Source organism: Camponotus floridanus, unplaced genomic scaffold (genome assembly GCF_003227725.1).
Source record: "Camponotus floridanus strain SB8 unplaced genomic scaffold, Cflo_v7.5 scaffold20, whole genome shotgun sequence".
Classification (NCBI taxonomy): Eukaryota; Metazoa; Arthropoda; class Insecta; order Hymenoptera; family Formicidae; genus Camponotus; species Camponotus floridanus.
Window position 1 is genome coordinate 1,316,738 of NW_020229326.1, and position 18,137 is coordinate 1,334,874.

The 18,137-nt window shown below is 44.5% G+C and overlaps 1 protein-coding gene across 1 annotated transcript in view; it reads right to left on the bottom strand.

Moving 5' to 3' along the window:
• LOC105252723 (iroquois-class homeodomain protein IRX-6) overlaps positions 1–15,543 on the bottom strand; it is a 30,536-nt gene extending 14,993 nt beyond the window's left edge. The window contains exons 1-2 of the mRNA XM_025408284.1: positions 13,556–15,543; positions 2,200–2,691 (exon numbers count right to left, since the gene is read on the bottom strand). Coding sequence (XP_025264069.1) covers positions 2,200–2,691; positions 13,556–13,594 — 531 coding nt within the window. The 5' untranslated portion in view covers positions 13,595–15,543. The remainder of the gene's footprint in view (positions 1–2,199; positions 2,692–13,555) is intronic.
• Positions 15,544–18,137: the final 2,594 nt, after the last annotated feature.

Below are 18,137 nucleotides of genomic sequence, written 5' to 3' on the forward strand. Positions count from 1 at the left end.
GCGAAAAAAGAAATCCGAATCGGTTTCATCTCCTAAATAAACACGAGCGCTCGGCGCGAGAGCTCGAGAATCGTGAATATAAAGATTCGCGATTTAATCCGCGCGCTCGGCGATACAGAAATATAGAAGTCCGCATCGCGGGATTTAATCCGCGCGATAAAAATTTTACGGGCGAATATAATGCCGCTACTATTGCCGACTCGGCGAGCGTTTATCGATATTGGAGAGCCGCATCGAACCGTTTCGATGGTAGCATGCAGGAACGCGGAAGCGAAGATAGAAGCCTCGCATCCCGACGTTCCAACGGATTCGCTCAGACTTGCTTCAGACATTAACCTCTTGCACTTTAACGTCGAACGCGAGTAGCATCCCCAAGTGGTATCCGAAAACCTCATGTTGCATCTCCTCTCATCCGGGTTTGAGGGAACTCTTATGCGCACAACGTGTACAAGAACGTAACGTTTACACAAGGAATGTAGAAATATTAATATAATAATACATATAAAGGAGCCAACAAACACTGTTTCTCATGACATTTATTTGATATTATCTCGACTATGAATGTTGAGAGTGTTTAAGTCAAAAAAATTACTTTCTTCTTATACGAATAAATATTCGATACGCAACGCATTATTATATTTATCTATCATCACTTTAAAGCTTCTAAATACGCCGTCGAGCATTTTAGCCGACAGTTTGCTCTTCATTATACAAGTGAATGCGAGCAAGTGAAATTAATTTACTGCATCGCTATCTACGAGGAAATAAGTTGGATAATGGAAAGTTTTCTCGATTACACAATTATCTCGATTATTTGCTAGCATCGTTGTACTGGAATTTCTGCTCGCAAATATTTAAACATATGATATGGAGAACGAACAAGACGAGTTTACAGCATAAATACGTTACATTATGAGAAATATTTGTGCTAATCTCCTTTTTAGTTGTTTCATTTAATGCACTGCACAAATGTAGAGTTAGAATTCAGAGTTTCCGGGTGCATTATCGATGGAATCGTAAAAATCGCGATACTCTTAGTTTCACGAATTATTTTAGTCGTGCAGCGATATTATCTCTCTTAGGCCTGTCGACATATAACGCTCTTTATACCGCGAAGGAATTCTAGGGACCAAGTTACATCTCGATACAATAAAATATCGCTATAGTCGAACGCTTTATCACTTATGGCAATTGAGTTATAAGAAATATACTCATATAAAACTGTATGACATGAACAATATTTTCTCTTATCTGAATAAAAAGTATCTAGATATAATCATTTGCATATAAAATTGCTTTATTTTCTCTTTACTTAGATTATTAAAATAAATATTTTCATCTTTATCTGTAATAAACATGTATCGTTTCTTCAAGTCATTTAAGATAATGTTTAATGAGTTTAATTTATGCAAATACATTTTTACAGAATTTTAAGTATCATATTTTTTTAAAGAAATTTAAATTTTAAAATATCTGATTTTTTTACATACATCATCAGCTTGCTTAATTGCTGGCAAGTATATGTAGCAAGAATAGCAGAAATAATTTACAAAATGATATCTTTATGAAAAATTCTTATCTTCAGGAAATAAGGATTCAAAATAAAAGCATGAACATACTGTTTTATATCCTAAAAATTCTTCTTTAAAGAAGAATTTCACCAGCGTTTTATTTTTTTCACTTTAACATACTTAATCTTTATTTAGACGATTTCCAGATTATCCAAGTGGAAAAAAAATTTTTAAATATCTGATTGTTTTATATACATCATCAGCTCGTTTAGTTATTGGAATGGCAAGTATATGTAGCAAGAATAGTAAATAATTTATAAAACGACACCTTTATGAAAAATTCTTATTTTCAGATAAGGATTCATAAATGAAAGCATGAACATACCGTTTTATATCCTAAAAATTATTCTTTAAAAAAGAACTTCGCCATACATATCTTGATCTAAATAAAATTCTTAACAAGCGCTTTATTTTTTTCACCTTAATATACTTAATCTTTATTTAGACGATTTCCAGACTATCTAAGCGGGAAAGAGATGTTGGAAAAAAATCTCCCACGCTTACGATCATATAAAGTATTATAATAAAACCGGATCTCTCGTAGAACGATTTCGCTAAATTCAACCCTTTTTTTAATCTTTCTTTAATCAGCAAAATATAAATTATCCGATAAAGCGAATCGACTCACCGTAGGCGTGTAAAAGGGTGCTTGTTCGGCGCCCAGGCTGGGAAAGTACGCGGCCATACCCTCGGAGGCTGCGGCCGCGGCCGCGGCCGCGTACGGCGCGCTGTACATGGAGAGCGCGGCCGTGGGCAGACCACCTAGACGCTGATAGCCACCCAGCAGCTCGTACTGACACGAGCAGACGGTCTGGCCCGTCAGCGGATCCGTAAAGATGGGCCGTCCGGTGTCGCAGCATCTGGCGGCGGGAGCGCCGGCCGACGGCGGCGGGTGACCTTGGGAAGGACTGACCGAGGCGGTGGGACTCCCGGACGGTCTCACGATCGCGCTCGTCACCGCCATCCTCGCTTGCGACAGACCGGCTACGTCCAGGGGATGATTCGTCGTCGTACCGGCGGCTACGCTGCTCACCAGGGACGTCCCGCCCGCGTTCAAGATCGCGACCGTCGGCGGCGAGGCCGAGGACGACGCCAACGACGAGCTCACTGTCACAGGACACTGTAACAGACGGAGAAGCTTGATCGATACGCAATTTAGATTTTGTTTTCTTCCAATATTTCTTAGAATTGAACTGAACTCTTAAAAACTTTTTCACAAGCTCTAAAATTAATCACATGTTATTACATTAAAATTTTATTTTAATTAAATAGATTGAAAATTTATATTTGAAATCAAATCTTTCTAAGTATTCTCTTTTCCTTTTAAATTAATTTCTAATTACAATTAGAATTAAATAATAAATTTATGAATTAAAATTAGGAAATTTTTTTATTCTACATCTAATTCATTTATTTATTTGATTTTCATAAATATTACTTAAATTTAAATATTAAAATATTTCGCTCTTTTGGATTCTCTAGAAACGTAAAATTTTTCCGAGACTAAATTTCTGCGAAATTAGATGCATCTCGCTAGACATTTGACGTTTCGATGCATCAAAATATCGACAAAGTTTTACAATGCAGCTGACATGTCGTAAGAAAGCCAAAGACTATCCCCGTTATGCGCTCTGAAAAGGTGAACGCGATCGCATCACATCAGTCCCTCTCCACCTCTTTATTTCCACAGCTAAATCGAAAATCTACGGGCCCCGAGCGGCATAATGCCGGCGGGCCTCATTAATTCCATATCAAACACTACGGCTAAATAGATTAGCGGGTTGAGTGCCTTTCGCGCCCGGGAACCTAAACAAACCCTCCGTGAAATATCCCTACCCCGGGAGAGACGCTCCGCTCCCCGCGATTGTTCCAGCCATCCATCCATCCGTTGCCTCGTTTCGGCGGCCCCAAACATATTGTCGAAACCCCCGTATGCATTGTGTCGGGGCGAAAAACCCATGCGCGATGCGCATTATGGCGTCGAGAGAGAAAGAGAAAGAGAGAGACAGAGTCGCGTTAATGCGTGTCCTCGATGCGTCTCGTCGATGTTTCGAGGGCCAACTGTCGCACGATGGTCAAACGCTTGTGTGCGTGTCTACGGTAAATAACGTATCTCCGCCACGTTTCGATCGAGGCACGACCAGGCATTTCGATCGGCGATAAAGCTAATATAAAGTAGCTCCATTATAGAATTCCTAACCAATAAGCAGGAGTGTGCCTTCAAATTATAATATCTAGTTTCGCATCAACGTTTGTTTCAACAGTGAGAAAAAGTATCGTCGATGAAAGCGTAATTTTGCGAAAAAAGAGAAACCTTCGATTTAAAAAAACATACGATCGACATTCGCTTAAAGGCGAAAGAACCGGTCCCTTCGCATAACCATACATCGACCGTTCCCTCCTTCTCTCTCTCCCCAGAAATCGTAAGATTCCGGGGAGTTCGAGGGAAAAGCCGGCAATGGCAAGAATGCGCTCCGGGACTCCGGATCGGGCAAAGGGTTAAACGACGAAGCGTGTTGGCGAGTGTCCGCGACCACGGGTCATAATTCAGTCCTAGTCTCCGAGAGAGGAAGCCAGGCGCGTCGGAGTCGGGAGTTACTGGATGCGATCGCATCGAAGCTCCGCTTGCCAACCGTGCAAGCCCGAGCCGGCAACTATATCACCTCTGCAAGGTGTCGCGTAATCGTGTCTTGTGATTTTTTTTTTCGCAAACGAAACTTTGTAATTTTTTTTATCGGACTTGTAAAGCGATGAAAGATACAGGGAGATTGCATATTTTGAAAAAGATCATTATTATAGAATAAAACCAATTTTAATTCTTTTATTATTTTTACTTTCCGCTCGACAACTATTATTTTATATAATTTTAACCATTTTCTTATCGAAGCTACATAATTGATATTATGTATGAAACATTTTTTATTAAATATAGTCGAAAAACTATTATTTATTAAATATAGTCGAAAAACTATTATAAAAAATTAATTTAAAAATACAAAAAAAATTATATAAGAGCGTTTTTTTTGGACTGAATTTTTGGATATGAATTCTGGCATCACTAATTATTGCTGTTCTTTTTAAAGCATAGATCGAAAAAGTATTACGCGATGTCGCCCGACTAAAAAGGCATCACGAATTAATAATTGCATAGCGATATAAATTTTTCGTCTCTCGCATTTATCGGAACTTTTAAGTGAACTACATTCGTTACGATCATGGATTGATCAATCATTCTTACGATTAAACGCAGACATCAAGATCGTAGAATTAAGTAGAGAGCTGAGACTTACTCGCGTATCTATACGAAATATTTTTTGGACGTTTTATACGAAAGTTTCGCGTGCCTTTCTTATCATTTCTCGCACTCCAGCGTATTCGTTGAAACTAAAATTGTATCATTCGCGTATCGCGTTCGAATTAATATTTATAGATATTTTAAGAAAAAAACAGAGTGATATCAAGCCCCGACTGAAAAAATAATCGACTCGATTTCGCCTCGAATCGCGTTAATATAATATTCGGGCGTTAATATGAGCGAAAGGATTGCCCTCTCCGAGTGTAATTATGCGTTACTTACCGCCCGAATCCGTGTAAACCTTCGCGCAAACATCCGTTACTCGATACTTATACTATAAAAAAAACCGGTTAGCGATAAAACCGAAGAGGCGTTGTTGCGAGCTACCTGCCGCGAGGCGGGAATTCGTCGTCGGTGAACGTACATGGATATCTGAACATTGCCGGCACTTTAGTGTCGGGTGACACCTTGGAGGAGTTGGTGCGAAAAGCCATCCCGACGAATCGGCCAATGGACGTTGCGTCGTTTCAGGTACACTCGAATATACCTGACGAGAGCCGTTCGCGAAAAACCGATATCGCGCTGCGGAGTCGATGATCGATGATGGATCGTCATCTCCAGCCTGGGAAAAAAGGAAAACTGGATGTCCTCGGATTAAAGCGGTCGTAAATGGGAAGGTAGAGAGGGGAGGGAGTACCTGCCGGGCGACTATAAAGACTAGAGTACTCGACAGCACCTGGTACACGCATCTTACGATTCGTATATGCAGTTGATCACGTCGACGCGATTCGATCGCAAAAAGCGGCGATAAGAAAACATTCGTTGCAAAAACATCGCTTGAAATGCAGCGGATTGAAGAGAATGACAAGTTGACATTTTCTAAAAGATATTCCTAGTTAAACGTCAAACTTGAAAATCTTCCCATACAAGTGAATTTTTACTCGTGCGATATCCGTGAATAGATATATATGGGAATAATTCATATTGAGAAATATCGATATCCGAGCGACATTTGGAGAAAAAGATTTCAACGACAAATATATTTTGTGCAATATGATTATTGTGAATCGAGGACCGTGATATTCGCGAAGCCGATGCTATTTTTCGCTTTTTGATTAAACTGTGATGTAACGCGGGCGACGTAGGGAAATTTATTCGAATAAAATTCGAGAGACGCTATTACGCGAGCGTCGATAAACGAATAGGGAGCCCAGATTGACGACGAGCGGTTACGACGATGCTCCGGGTGTCGGCTAGAGAAGCGCTTGTAAAAAGAAGGCGGATAGAGCGGAGGTACGTCGAATTGGAAACGTACGACGGACCTCCGCAGAGCGACTGCACTTCCAGGATTTATAGGCCATTCGGAAGAGAATCGGTTATCCTGTGGACACAGATGCGCCGGTGTTTGCGCGCGGGGCATTTGTCACGCGTGTCCCGCGAGCGAAAAGGGACCGATCCGATCCTCTTTATGCGTGCCGATGATGCCCTCTTTGCAACGAGGCCCAGCCAAGTCAATATTGACTCCAAGCCAGATTGATGGACCTTCCTCGCGTGTGTGTTTAGGCCACGCAGCACTCACTTATGTTCCCACCCCGCACGACTCGCCTATCCATATTTCTCTTCTTTTCTTTCATCTTCTTCGTCTCCCCTCCTCTTTCTCCCTATTTACTAAATGTTACATTCGAAAAAACATGAAAATCCTCCTCGCTAATTCCATAGTACAAATAACATTTCTTAAACTCGAGATCCGATCGACGAGTCAAATCTTCTTACACAGATTAAGAAAACTCGGAGCTTAGTGCGTGTCGGCTGATTAGTCGTGAACATTGATAAACTATCGTTATAATAAAAATATGTTTAATGATTAAAAATGAAGAGAAATTAAACGAACTAAATTAAAAATTCGAATGTATAAAACAGATTTAATATTCCTCTTAAAAGCGAACTAACGAGTAGCACAAACTTTTGAGAAAAATGTGTACGAGTTAAATTTGAACCAACGGTATAATTTTAAAATGTAATAATTTTTCTCTTATTTCTAAAATCAGTTATTCTTGCAAATTCAATCTGCAAGAATCTTCTATTATTGTAATTTGAAGTAATATTTCTCAATCTCGAATTCAAATTCGATGGATATAAATTAAATCTTTTCACACAAATTGAGCGAACTTGCAGTTTAATGCGTATGGCTGATTAGAAATTAAGCGTGAAATTTAACAAACTAAAGCTAATAAAAATGTCTATGACTAAAAATAAAAGGATGTTAAACGAAATGATTAAGAGCGTATAAAAAAATAAAACTAATTAAAAACGTCGCGAATGTAGGAGATAAATTTAACATTTTTCACCATGCAAATTGCAACGAGCCACATAAACTTTTCAGAAAAACGTTCAGAAATATCTGTGCGAGTCACATTTTAATCAACGAATTTAAAAATATAATGATGTATCTTTCTCTCTCCTTTTCTTTTATTTTTGGAAGTTAGTTATTCTTGTAAATTCAATTTTTAATATTTCTCAAACTCGAGATCAAATTTAATGTAAAACAAATCTTTTTATACAGATTGAAAAAACTTGCAGTTTAATGCGTAACTAAAGATTAGTCGCGAAAATTAATAAATGCTATAATAAGAATATGTCTAATGACTAAAAATAAAAGGAGTCGATAAAAATTTAAATATTTAAATATTTAAAACTAAACGATTGAAAGCGTATATAATAAAACGTAAATAAAACTAATTAGAAACGTCGCGAATGTACAAAACAGATTTAACATTTTTCCTGAATACAAATTGCAACGAGCCGTATAAACTTTTCAGAAAAAAGTTCGAAAATACCAGCGAATATGTGAATTAAATTTTAACCAACGGCATAATATAAAAATATAATATCTTCTCTCTTATTTCCGGAAATCAGTTATTCTTGCAAATTCAATTTCACCTAACAGAAAATCAATATACTCTTTCAGTTATATCCCGTATCAAATAAAAGTTATACATCCCGTATAAATAATAATTATTTTCCTATAATTAATTCGCGCTTTCTTACCCATTATTTCCGCGAGAGCGCAGAGAATAAATAATATTTACGCCCCCTCGTTAATATCGCCCTCGCGATCGGACGGCGATCTATGAAATCGCATTTCGCGCAAAGTATCATCGATAATTTGATATCGCGCGCGATATGCAACTAAATTAATTAATTCCTCCCTGCTAATCGCTTACGGTCACACTCCCTGCCTCCGAGGGGAGCAAAACGCGGTGTTATCGTCGGCGTGATCGCCCATGAGGGGGATAGCCCGTACAATCGTATCATTTGTGGGGGAGGAGAGGGCGAACCTCGCGCATTATTTCGACAAAAGCAGAACGGTGAAACTGTGCGAAGTCGTCATCCGACACCCAAGTTTCCCCGTAAAGCGATTACCAACGACGACGACGACGACGACGACAACGACGACAACAACGACGACGACGACGACGACGACGATGGCGCGTTATCGGAAGAGCACCGGTGGCGATACAATAGCGTTACGTACATACGTACGTACGTACGCGCGTATATTCGGTTTAACATTGTGACGAACCAACACATGCACCACGAGCAGGGCGATACTATACTTTCGCCCGCGTCGGCGTAATCGCATTCTCGTCGACGATGCTTACGGAAGAGCGTTACTGTGTTACGGCCGCGCGGCTACTGTGTTACCGGTGACTTATCGTGTGGGAGAGTTATTACGCGTGTAAAACCGAAGCTGAGAGCTTCCCGACGATAAGGGAAGTACGAAGAAGGGGTGTTCGATTCGCATCCGTCACGCGAATCGATGTAATTATCATTTGATTACGAAATTGACGCGAATATTTTCGATCGACCATTTGTACCTTGACAGCTCGCATAGTCGATGTGAATTTTCCGAATGTCGTAACGAGTATAGAACGTGAATACTAACGTCGAAAGAGCGAGAGAGAAAGAGAGAGGGAGAGAGAAAGACCGAGGGCGGATCTGAGTCAGCTCTAGAGACCGGCTCAAGTAGCGCCAAGTCAGCGAGTGAAACAGCGCTAACCGCTGGACGCGAACTTATATATATATATATATATATATATATATATATATATATATATTCACCTACACATACAACGCGCCGCGACACGTCGTCGCTCTGCCAACTTGCAATAATATGGTCATTCATAATTTTTATATGCTCGTTGTCAATGGGGACTTCGTCCCTTGCATCTCTTCCGTTCAAATCGCTGTCATCGGACGTTTCGAGCTCCGAAATGCCTTTTCCTTTATACCACAAATCAAATATTTTCCTCCAAAATCCCTCGTATCTTTTAATTAGCTATTTTTTTTATTCGAAATAATATTTTAACAGCTTGCAGTATTATTCGCTATTATAATATAGTAATCATAATCGTATTATTATATAGTATTAGAATCTTATATTTTCATAGAGAAAGGAAGAAATATATAATTCTTTTTAAGATACATGACTGTTTGAGACACAAAATTGATTGCAAAGTGATCGATTCGAGTGGGAACCAATCGCACAAAACAGATAAATACATGTGACATGATCTGATCATATCGTATACAGTGTGTGCTAAGATATAATTTAGTTACGTAAGTCATTCACGTAGCACTCTCGTCACATTGGTTATACGATAGCCATCAATTATTACGATTAAACCGACATATCAGCGTATCATGCACGAATTTCCAATATTGTCTCCATTCATATCGTGATTCGACGAGCGGCGATAACAGGAAATATTGTAACGGGTTATTTAAGACTCGGTAAAATTCACTGACGTGTCTCGCGCACATATTTGTCACGAAGCAACACGGATTTCACTACACAAGTGTAAATATTAACTTAGAACATATGTATATATATATATATACATGAATTCCATCTAATCCGATTGCAAATTTGGATTCTATATCGAATGTTTTATGGATCTCTTGTACTGCGGCGAGAGTCTGATATTGAACATTTATGTGACAAAAGATCTGGGATGCACCGATTGCTTGGGGAGTTTCTAAAATTTGGATTCTAGAAATTCTCCATTTTCAATGGTCAATCATCGCAAACTTTTCGTCGTATTACGAATGTAATCTCAGTCAGTCAAAGACCGAGAATTACAAACGCGAATCTTCGATTCATCTTCGGTCAAGTCCATTTGTTGCCACCTTTGTCAACCGCGCATTGTGCCGCGTCTAATTTCGTGATCGTCGTAACTAGCGTAAGCGATCGCGTGTCAGGACGACTCGGCAGTGTACAATGACGCGTGTCTTGGTTATTTTACTTCAGACGTGACTGTTTTCAGTGAAAAAAAAATCGAGATCGTTCATGTATAAATTTATCCGCCCACGTCTAAGGGACGCCGTATGAATTCGTCATTGTAAGTTCAAGTTTAGCGAAGTTTGTATTGTGACATTTTGTGTGCTGTTGGTAGAGTAACAAATTGTAGGCTTAACCGCGGCATCTCGGTTCCTCGATACATCAACGACGAATGAAAATCGCGCGACAAAAATAACGCGGCAGAGTCAAAGAGGATGACGAGTGAGAATAGGATAAGCGCGAGAGGTCGTTATTTCAATTAAATTGACCGACACGGATTAGCGATATGAATTCCAGCGCCATTCTAAATTTAATGCAACCGCCGCGCGGTTTAAAAAAAGAGGAAAAAAAGACTCGTATTTATGGCGCGACAATTTTTCAAAGCCCGAATTAAACGACGAGGATCTGTATCGTCGCCATTTTCGCGTCTCTCGTGTCCGGAGACGTGTCGGCATCACGCGTGGCGGATTAATTTAGGTAATGGTCAATGTCAATATTGTTTCCGATCATTTACACATTGGGATATTTCAGACGCGATATGGAAATTGTGGAGAATACGATAAGATGGAACGGGGAATGATAAAAATAAAATGGAAAATTTCAGAGATCGACGATCAGCTACTCGCACAACTTTAAAATCGTCGTGATAAATTTACACGTCCGTCTGCACCGGTTTTTGGTTTACCGTTTCCGCAACGCGGACTCGTGTGTTACGTCATTGATACGCGATATAATTATCAAGATCGACGTAGCGTATTAAGTCGTTCTTAAACGAGAGTTATTTTTAAGATAATGCAAGTGTTTGTACAGGGTACACAATTCCAATAAATTTGTGATATGTACGCATATATATTATTAGCTCTGAAGGAAAAAAATTCTTTTCTTCGGATTATATCCTATCATATTTTATGACTGTTATTGTTGCGAAATATACAGTGCGAAACGATGAATAAAAAATGAGAGATGGGAAGGAAAAAATTGTTTTGTTGCGACCGTAACGTATTATTGTGTCCAACGACTCGCTCGCATCGAAAATACATCAATGATGAATATGCACTGACTACCTAACAATTATTTCTTTCCTTTTGTTCTAACTACGCCCTAAGTGGAGTAACACTTATTGATAACAGACCGTTTAATTTTATCTAGCACTTTAACAACATGTTACGTGTGAAGTGCTTGTAACGAACGCGTTTTGCGCGCCGGCATTCCTTCATATCTTCTATACTCCTTTTACCTGCACTTACTTGTGTCAACAACATTCGCCGCGAATAGTTTTTTCTTAAACGTCAGTCTCGGCAAATTTCATATACGTCGAAAATATTGTCGATAAGAGAAAGAGAGAGAGAGAGAGAGATCGATTCCAAGATGTACGACATAACATATGACAGGTGGAAAGAGAAAAATGTCGCATCCACTTTTCCGAAACACGGTTGAAGCGCAGCAAATGCAGCGCCGCTATTATGACAAAAACCTTCGTTGTTAGTAAGACAAGATAATTATTCCGCCGAGCGCTCGGCTCTTCGATCATTTAGGCGTGGCAACACATGTTCTCAGTTCAGCGCTACGCGCGGCATATATGCACACGGAGAGAGGTATATATACCTATATGCAGCGTGTCAGGACACGTGGTACGGAACCTCTCAGCCTTGCCAACGGCTATTCATTTTCGCGACCCTCTCCTCTCTCTCTTTCTCTCTCACTCTCTTTCTCTTGCCGCCGCGAAATTCTTCCCCCTACAAATTATTCGATACGCCTTGCGAAAACGAGTTAACGACGCGTCGCACGCATCGTAATTTCGAATGGCGAGAATTATTTATAACGAGGGCGCTTTAAACACAGATCGCGTAGCGTGCGACATTAGCCGATCGTAATTTCTGCAAACGACGACAATGCTGTTAGAACGATTAACCTGGTAAAGTTGCTTTTGTAATCACTCCGACAATGTTTTGTTTCGTTCATATCGTTACATAATAAGGATATTTATCGCGTATATGTGCGATATTTGCGCGCAAAAACATATATATATATATTACTCTGTTTAATTATTAATTGCATTTTACTTCCAAATAAGTTAAATTAACGTTTCGGATCGAGATTACGTTGAGAAAAAATTCGTTTAGTCAGAACATCATTAACATACAATGATGAGAAGAAACTCAGCAATTAAAGCAAACGACAGCAAACTATACACATATATATGTATATCATTGTATACTGATAAAAAATTAGTTTGTTTCTTTTCTGAATTATTAACGCAAGAGACTTTGAGAGAAAGAATATGTGTATTTTTTATCAATGTGATAAAATATGTCGTCAACAAATATGATTTAGCAGATCGCAGACGGATTTATTTGCAAGCCAAGAATAAATAATATCGCGACTGTATGTCGACTGCACGTAACGTTTGTGCACGAAAAAAAAATTGCAATGTTTTTTAGATTTGATATTTCTGGTTGGACGCTTTTAATCATCTCGGCGCGAAATTGAACAGAAATATCCAGCGCTTGGAGAAAACTGTTTAGCAAAAAATAAACACTGGCGAAAACTTGTGCTACACGCTATTTTTTATTATTGATTATATGTTAAATTATTAGTTCTACAAATAGGGAAAGAACGAGAGCCGAAAATGTAACCATGTTAAATGTAATCATGTTAACGAAACAGTATAATTGGAACGCGTTTAAATTAATACAAGATTTTTTGCTGATTTAATTCATTATCTCGTTGTGCAATTAAAGGAACGACACGACAGTGTAACAAACGAAACAAACACGTAATAAATAATTCGTGATTGAGAAAAAAGATCAATTTTCTATGTCGCGTTCTTTTTAAACCGAAACATTAAATGTATGGACAAATATATACAATGTTTCGTGTGGCGCACTATTTATAAGCTAACGAACGTTCACTTTTCTCTCGAATGATTATCGATTTCCGTCTCTCTCGTTTGATATACGTGTAGTCGAGTAAAATGTGCAATTTTTTACAACGATATACCGATAAAGCCAGATCGAAAGATTTGTCCACAAAGTAAAAATGGAGAATTGTTTGCGACGCGATCTCTGACACTACACCGCCTCGATTTATCTATTCGCGTCTCCTAATCGTCGACCTGCATCGATCTTATCATCGAATCACTCGCGTCGATGGAAGATTTTCGATTCGAAATCTCGCGGCAAATCTCTTAGATACGCACGTCCACTTGCGAGTGTTGAATTTTCGCGCTAACGTCAAAGTCGACACGCTGACGTGTCGTTTGACAGAAAGCCGCAAGATTCGAAGCGCGCGATTTTTACTCGCGCGTAGACGCGCGACAGGGTTTGCGATGGAGCCGGGCGCTCTCACCTGTAGATTTGGCGATCCTCGGAAAGAGAACTGTGACATGATGTGTCGGCCGCTCAGGGCCGTGATGGTCGGGCGCCGCTACGCGATCATCGTTTCAAGAGTCCGCGGCATTCGCTGAATCCCGTCACTTTTTCCCGACGCTGCCGTCACTTTCGTCGGATCCTCCGTGCGCGATCCTCGCACTTTGGCTCTCTCCTCTCGTCACGCGCCACCCCCGGCGAGGGTGCTACTCGCGCCGGCGACGACACTCCCGCGCGTCCCGTCGTCGCGATCCGGTGCCCGGCTGCACGCGATCCTCTCGGTCCGTTGCCGGCATATGCACACTCGGAACACTGTCAACACGCGCGGGAACAAGTCGAAAACAGTCGGTCGCGATCGCGGTTCTCAGTCCTCGGTGGGACGCTCACGCGTGTCGGGCACACACTCGCGGAACCGCGAGAACCGCGAGAAGGTCGACCACGGGGGTCACCCTCGCGTCGAGTCGAAGGGGGTCCCTCCCGGAGAAAGAGTGCGAGCCACCGGCCGGACGCGCACCACGAGTCGCGGGGAGGGAATAAAAAAAAAAGTAAAGGTCGGAGGGCACGCGCAGCGCGCGACGCGGTGATACTTGTGTATCGCGCGCGATGCGGTTAGTCGCGGCGGCTAGTTCACTTGGGTTGATCCGATCGACGCGCCAGCTATGATCGGTCGCGACTATCCTCCGAATCGTCGTTTCTTTTCGACGGAATCCAGTCCTCCGCTCGGCGGATAGGAAGGCGGAGGTACGCGGGTGCGAGCGAGACGGCCGCGGCGAGAGGGAGCGAGAAAGGCGGACGGGATAGAGGGAGCATGGGACGGGGAGGGGGGGGAACGAGAGGGAGAAAGATAGAGAAATAGAACGGTAGGTAGGTCGAGCGCGAGGGTGTCGGAGGGACACCGCTGAAAAAGGAGAGGAATGAGCGGAAGAGGAGAGCGAGGGAGAGAGAGAGGGAGAGTGGCGAGGACGACGCTGAATCACGCGCGCACCGGCCGTCTCTTTTTCGCCCCTCGCGATCCTTCCACGCAGCCGGTCGCCCGACGGCCTGCGCAATCACGCGCTCGGAATTCGCGAAAGAGCGGCGCGCACGCTCGTCTTCTTATTCCTGTTAGTCCTTCTCTCCTCTTCCTCTCGCTCTCGCCGCGCCCGATCGGCGTGCCTGCCGATCCGCCGCGCCGCGGCTCCCGTCGTGGCGCTACCGATCGCGCGCGCTCCGCGAAAGCGCCAAGTACGAACCAACGCGACGGCGACGCGCTCACTGGTCGCTCTCGACGCGAGAGTCGACAGGGGACCAGACCAGACTCGTGCGTCGTCTCTTATTGTCCCCTTCCTTTCTTTTTCCTCTCTCTCTCTCTCTCTCTCCCTCTCTCACTCCTCGGTCGCGAGACCCTTTTCCTTTTTTTCGAGCGATGCCCAACCGAACCAAGATCTAATCGAGCCTTTTCTATCCGTTTTATCTATACATGCACTTGGACACGACTGTCACTGGAGAAAGTAACTTTGCTCCACATTCATCCGAACGCGACGAGCACTGCCCGTTTCTGTTCCCGGCGCGGATCCTCCTTGGTCGCGAAAGAACGCGACGCGGCCCCCTGTAAGTTACCCACGAGATTCCGCGAGATGACGGTTGATCGCCGTGTCGTAGGAGGAGGCGACGGGTACACAGTGCCGATGGCGCTGGCGGGTAGAGTAACGATAGTATCGCGCTAGTGGTGGTGGTCCGATGACGAGAGAAACGGCTCCGACGAGAGAACTCTCTCTCGCCACTGACGGTGGTGGTGGTAGTTGGTGGTGGCAGAGTCGTCGCCGTGGTTCTTTTCCTTCCGCGGAAAGGGGGACGATTTTTGCGAGATGGTTTGCCGTCGGCGAGACGGGTGGGAGGGTCCAGGTCGACGTGGCGCGCAGTCTGGTGGGGGTACGGGCACCACCTCTGTCGTACCCCCCGCGCGCCCGCGCGCGCGCGCGCGCGCGGGCGAATTCGTCCGCGACGCGTAGCCTCCTCGTCGTAGCGCACCGTGCCGTGTGTCGTCGTGCGTGGCACTCTTCTCTTCCCGCGCGGATTCCCCTACGTGTCTCTCCTCGAATGTCGAACGGAGCCTCGGCGGTTAGCGTCGGCAAACGCGACAATAAAATATGGTGAGTCGCCTGTGGGGCGCTCGCGTTCTCTCCCTGCCTTCTCCCCTCCCCCTCGACCCCGACGCGACGAGTCGGGGTCTCTTCCGTCCTTTCCTCTTTCAGTTTTTCGCGTCTCGCTCGTTCGCGCGAAGGCCGGGATAGCTCGCCCTCGCTCGCGACGCCCCACCGTAGTCGCTTTCTTCCCTCTTCGTTCTCGGCTTTCGTTCGCGTGGAGGGGATGGGTCGACGGAGACGGACGGGGGACGCGACCGGCCGAGATGCTGCCACGCTCCGATACGTGGTGGGGCGAGAAGAGCGAGAGGGCGAACGCAAAGGGGGAAATCACGGGGGTGGGTGGGTGGCTGGGTGGGTCGGGAGGCACGGAGGCAGAAACTACACGACAATTTTAGTTCGATAGATCCCGAAGTTTAGCCTCGGCGGCGCTGCTTTACTCGCCGCTGACTTCTTCCCGGTAGTTTGTTCGTTGCCCTCTCTCCCGCCGACCGATTCTCCACCGTCTCCTCCTCCTCCTCCACCTCGGACACGACCGCACACTCCGATCCGTGTCTCCCACCATCGTCTCTTCTTTCCTTCTCTTTTTCACCGCCACCTCCTCTTTCCCCGCGCTACGACAAGATCGCCGACTACTTCGCCCCCCTTCCCCTCGGCGTTGGCTCCGATGCCGTGCGCTTCTCCTTATTCCACGCACTACGCGACACTTGACTACGCCAACTCGCGTCTTTCTCTTTCATCGTCGGTGTCTCTCCTCCGTCCGTCGTTCACGGTCTCGTTCTCGCCTTGTCCGTCTCTCTCGCGCGCATTTACATTGCGCGATCGTCACTCCAGCGAGCGTATTACACGGACGCGTTTACGCCGCGTACTACGCTCGTTCCGACAGTTTAACGTAACAATGTCGCACGAACGTTTCGTCGCACGCGCCCCGAGCGTCAATCATCTCGTCGGAGCATGTAATGTTTGTTACGGGATTCTCGCCTCACATTTCTCAGATTGTCCAAAATGAAACGGACGAGTAATTTTTTTTTAACGATACTTTTGCTACTTAATCGAATCTGATCTACCCAAATAAAAAGGGTTAATTGTGTACTTTGAGGATAAATTTGAGTAGACGACAATCGCGGCGATGGCGATGGAGATCTCGGCCGAGGATCGTCTCGCGAGGATGTTTTGCGCAGTTCTTTCAAAGAAACTCGCCTCCTCGCGCGTACTTGTCGCCCTCCTGGCCGTCGAAAGGGGCGGATAGGGGCGGTTGAAGGTAGCGGATCGCCGGTGCGGAAGTATACCCCGTTGTTGGTGGGGGTCTCCCCCAAAGGGGCCGAGAGGGGAAGAGGGCGGAAGGGCGCACCTGGACGAGAAAAAGAGACGTATTTTTCGCCGACTGATCGACGATCGTGTGCGCGGTCCCCGCACACATGCTCGTCTAACTTGGTGGCGGTTCAACCGGATATATCTTAGCGGCGGGCGCGCTTACGCGTACACGCGCGCCGACCGGGTGTCGGTGTGTCGGTGAGCCAGCGTGGCGGGCGAGAGACGTCGGATAAATTGTCCCCTTCCATACTTCTTTCGCATCCCCTCTAGCGTTGCCACGGTAGGTGCGGAGCTTGGCTTTTTTCCCCTCCGTGGGCGCGGACTAACCTCGCCCCGCCTCTTCCGGTCTCCTTCGCTCTAGCCTCTCTTTCCTCCTTTCGACCGATGGTTGTATGCAGGACGGCGAGAGTGACTACTACTGAAGCTCGTGATGCCCGTCGCCTCTCTCTTCTCGTCGTCACCTCCCGAACGAACGTGCACGGCACGCCGAGCCGTTACCTCGCGCTCTCGCTCCTCGACAGAGCGACGGAGGTGCTCGCCGACGAGGGAGCGAGATCGAGCCGACGACGCGACGGACTCGGGACCCGGCGTGACCGGGAGCGAGGAAGAACGACAAAGGGCTGGTGGGTTGGACGACGAGACGGGGGAGGAGGGGGGAAGGGTACAGAACCGAGATGTGAAACATTAGTGTACCGTTTGTTAACACCGCGGTCTACACACAATCGCGCGCACAAACTCTCCCTCTCCGCGTCCTGCTTTCGCCCTCCCCCTTGTCTTCACCTTCCCCGCGCTTTCTTTAAGAGGGCGTTGCTGCTCGTGTGCGAGCACCTTCCTTCTTCGCGAGTGCATCGCGAAATGCCGACACGTAGGAAGTCTCTCTCTCGTTCTCTCCTTCGCTCTTCAACTTCGCTTTATTATTATCTTGCCTCTCCGTTCGTTCGTCTGTTCTTACGATGCTGATTTTCCGCGAATGCAACGTCAAATTTGTCCATGTGCACAGAGAGCGTCGATGTAGTCGCTTTAAACTGCAATTTCGAAAATTAACAGTCTCTGGTAACCACGTGGACTTTGTGTGTGCGTGTACCGATCATCGGAGATCGAGCGTCTTCAACTTTGAGATAATAT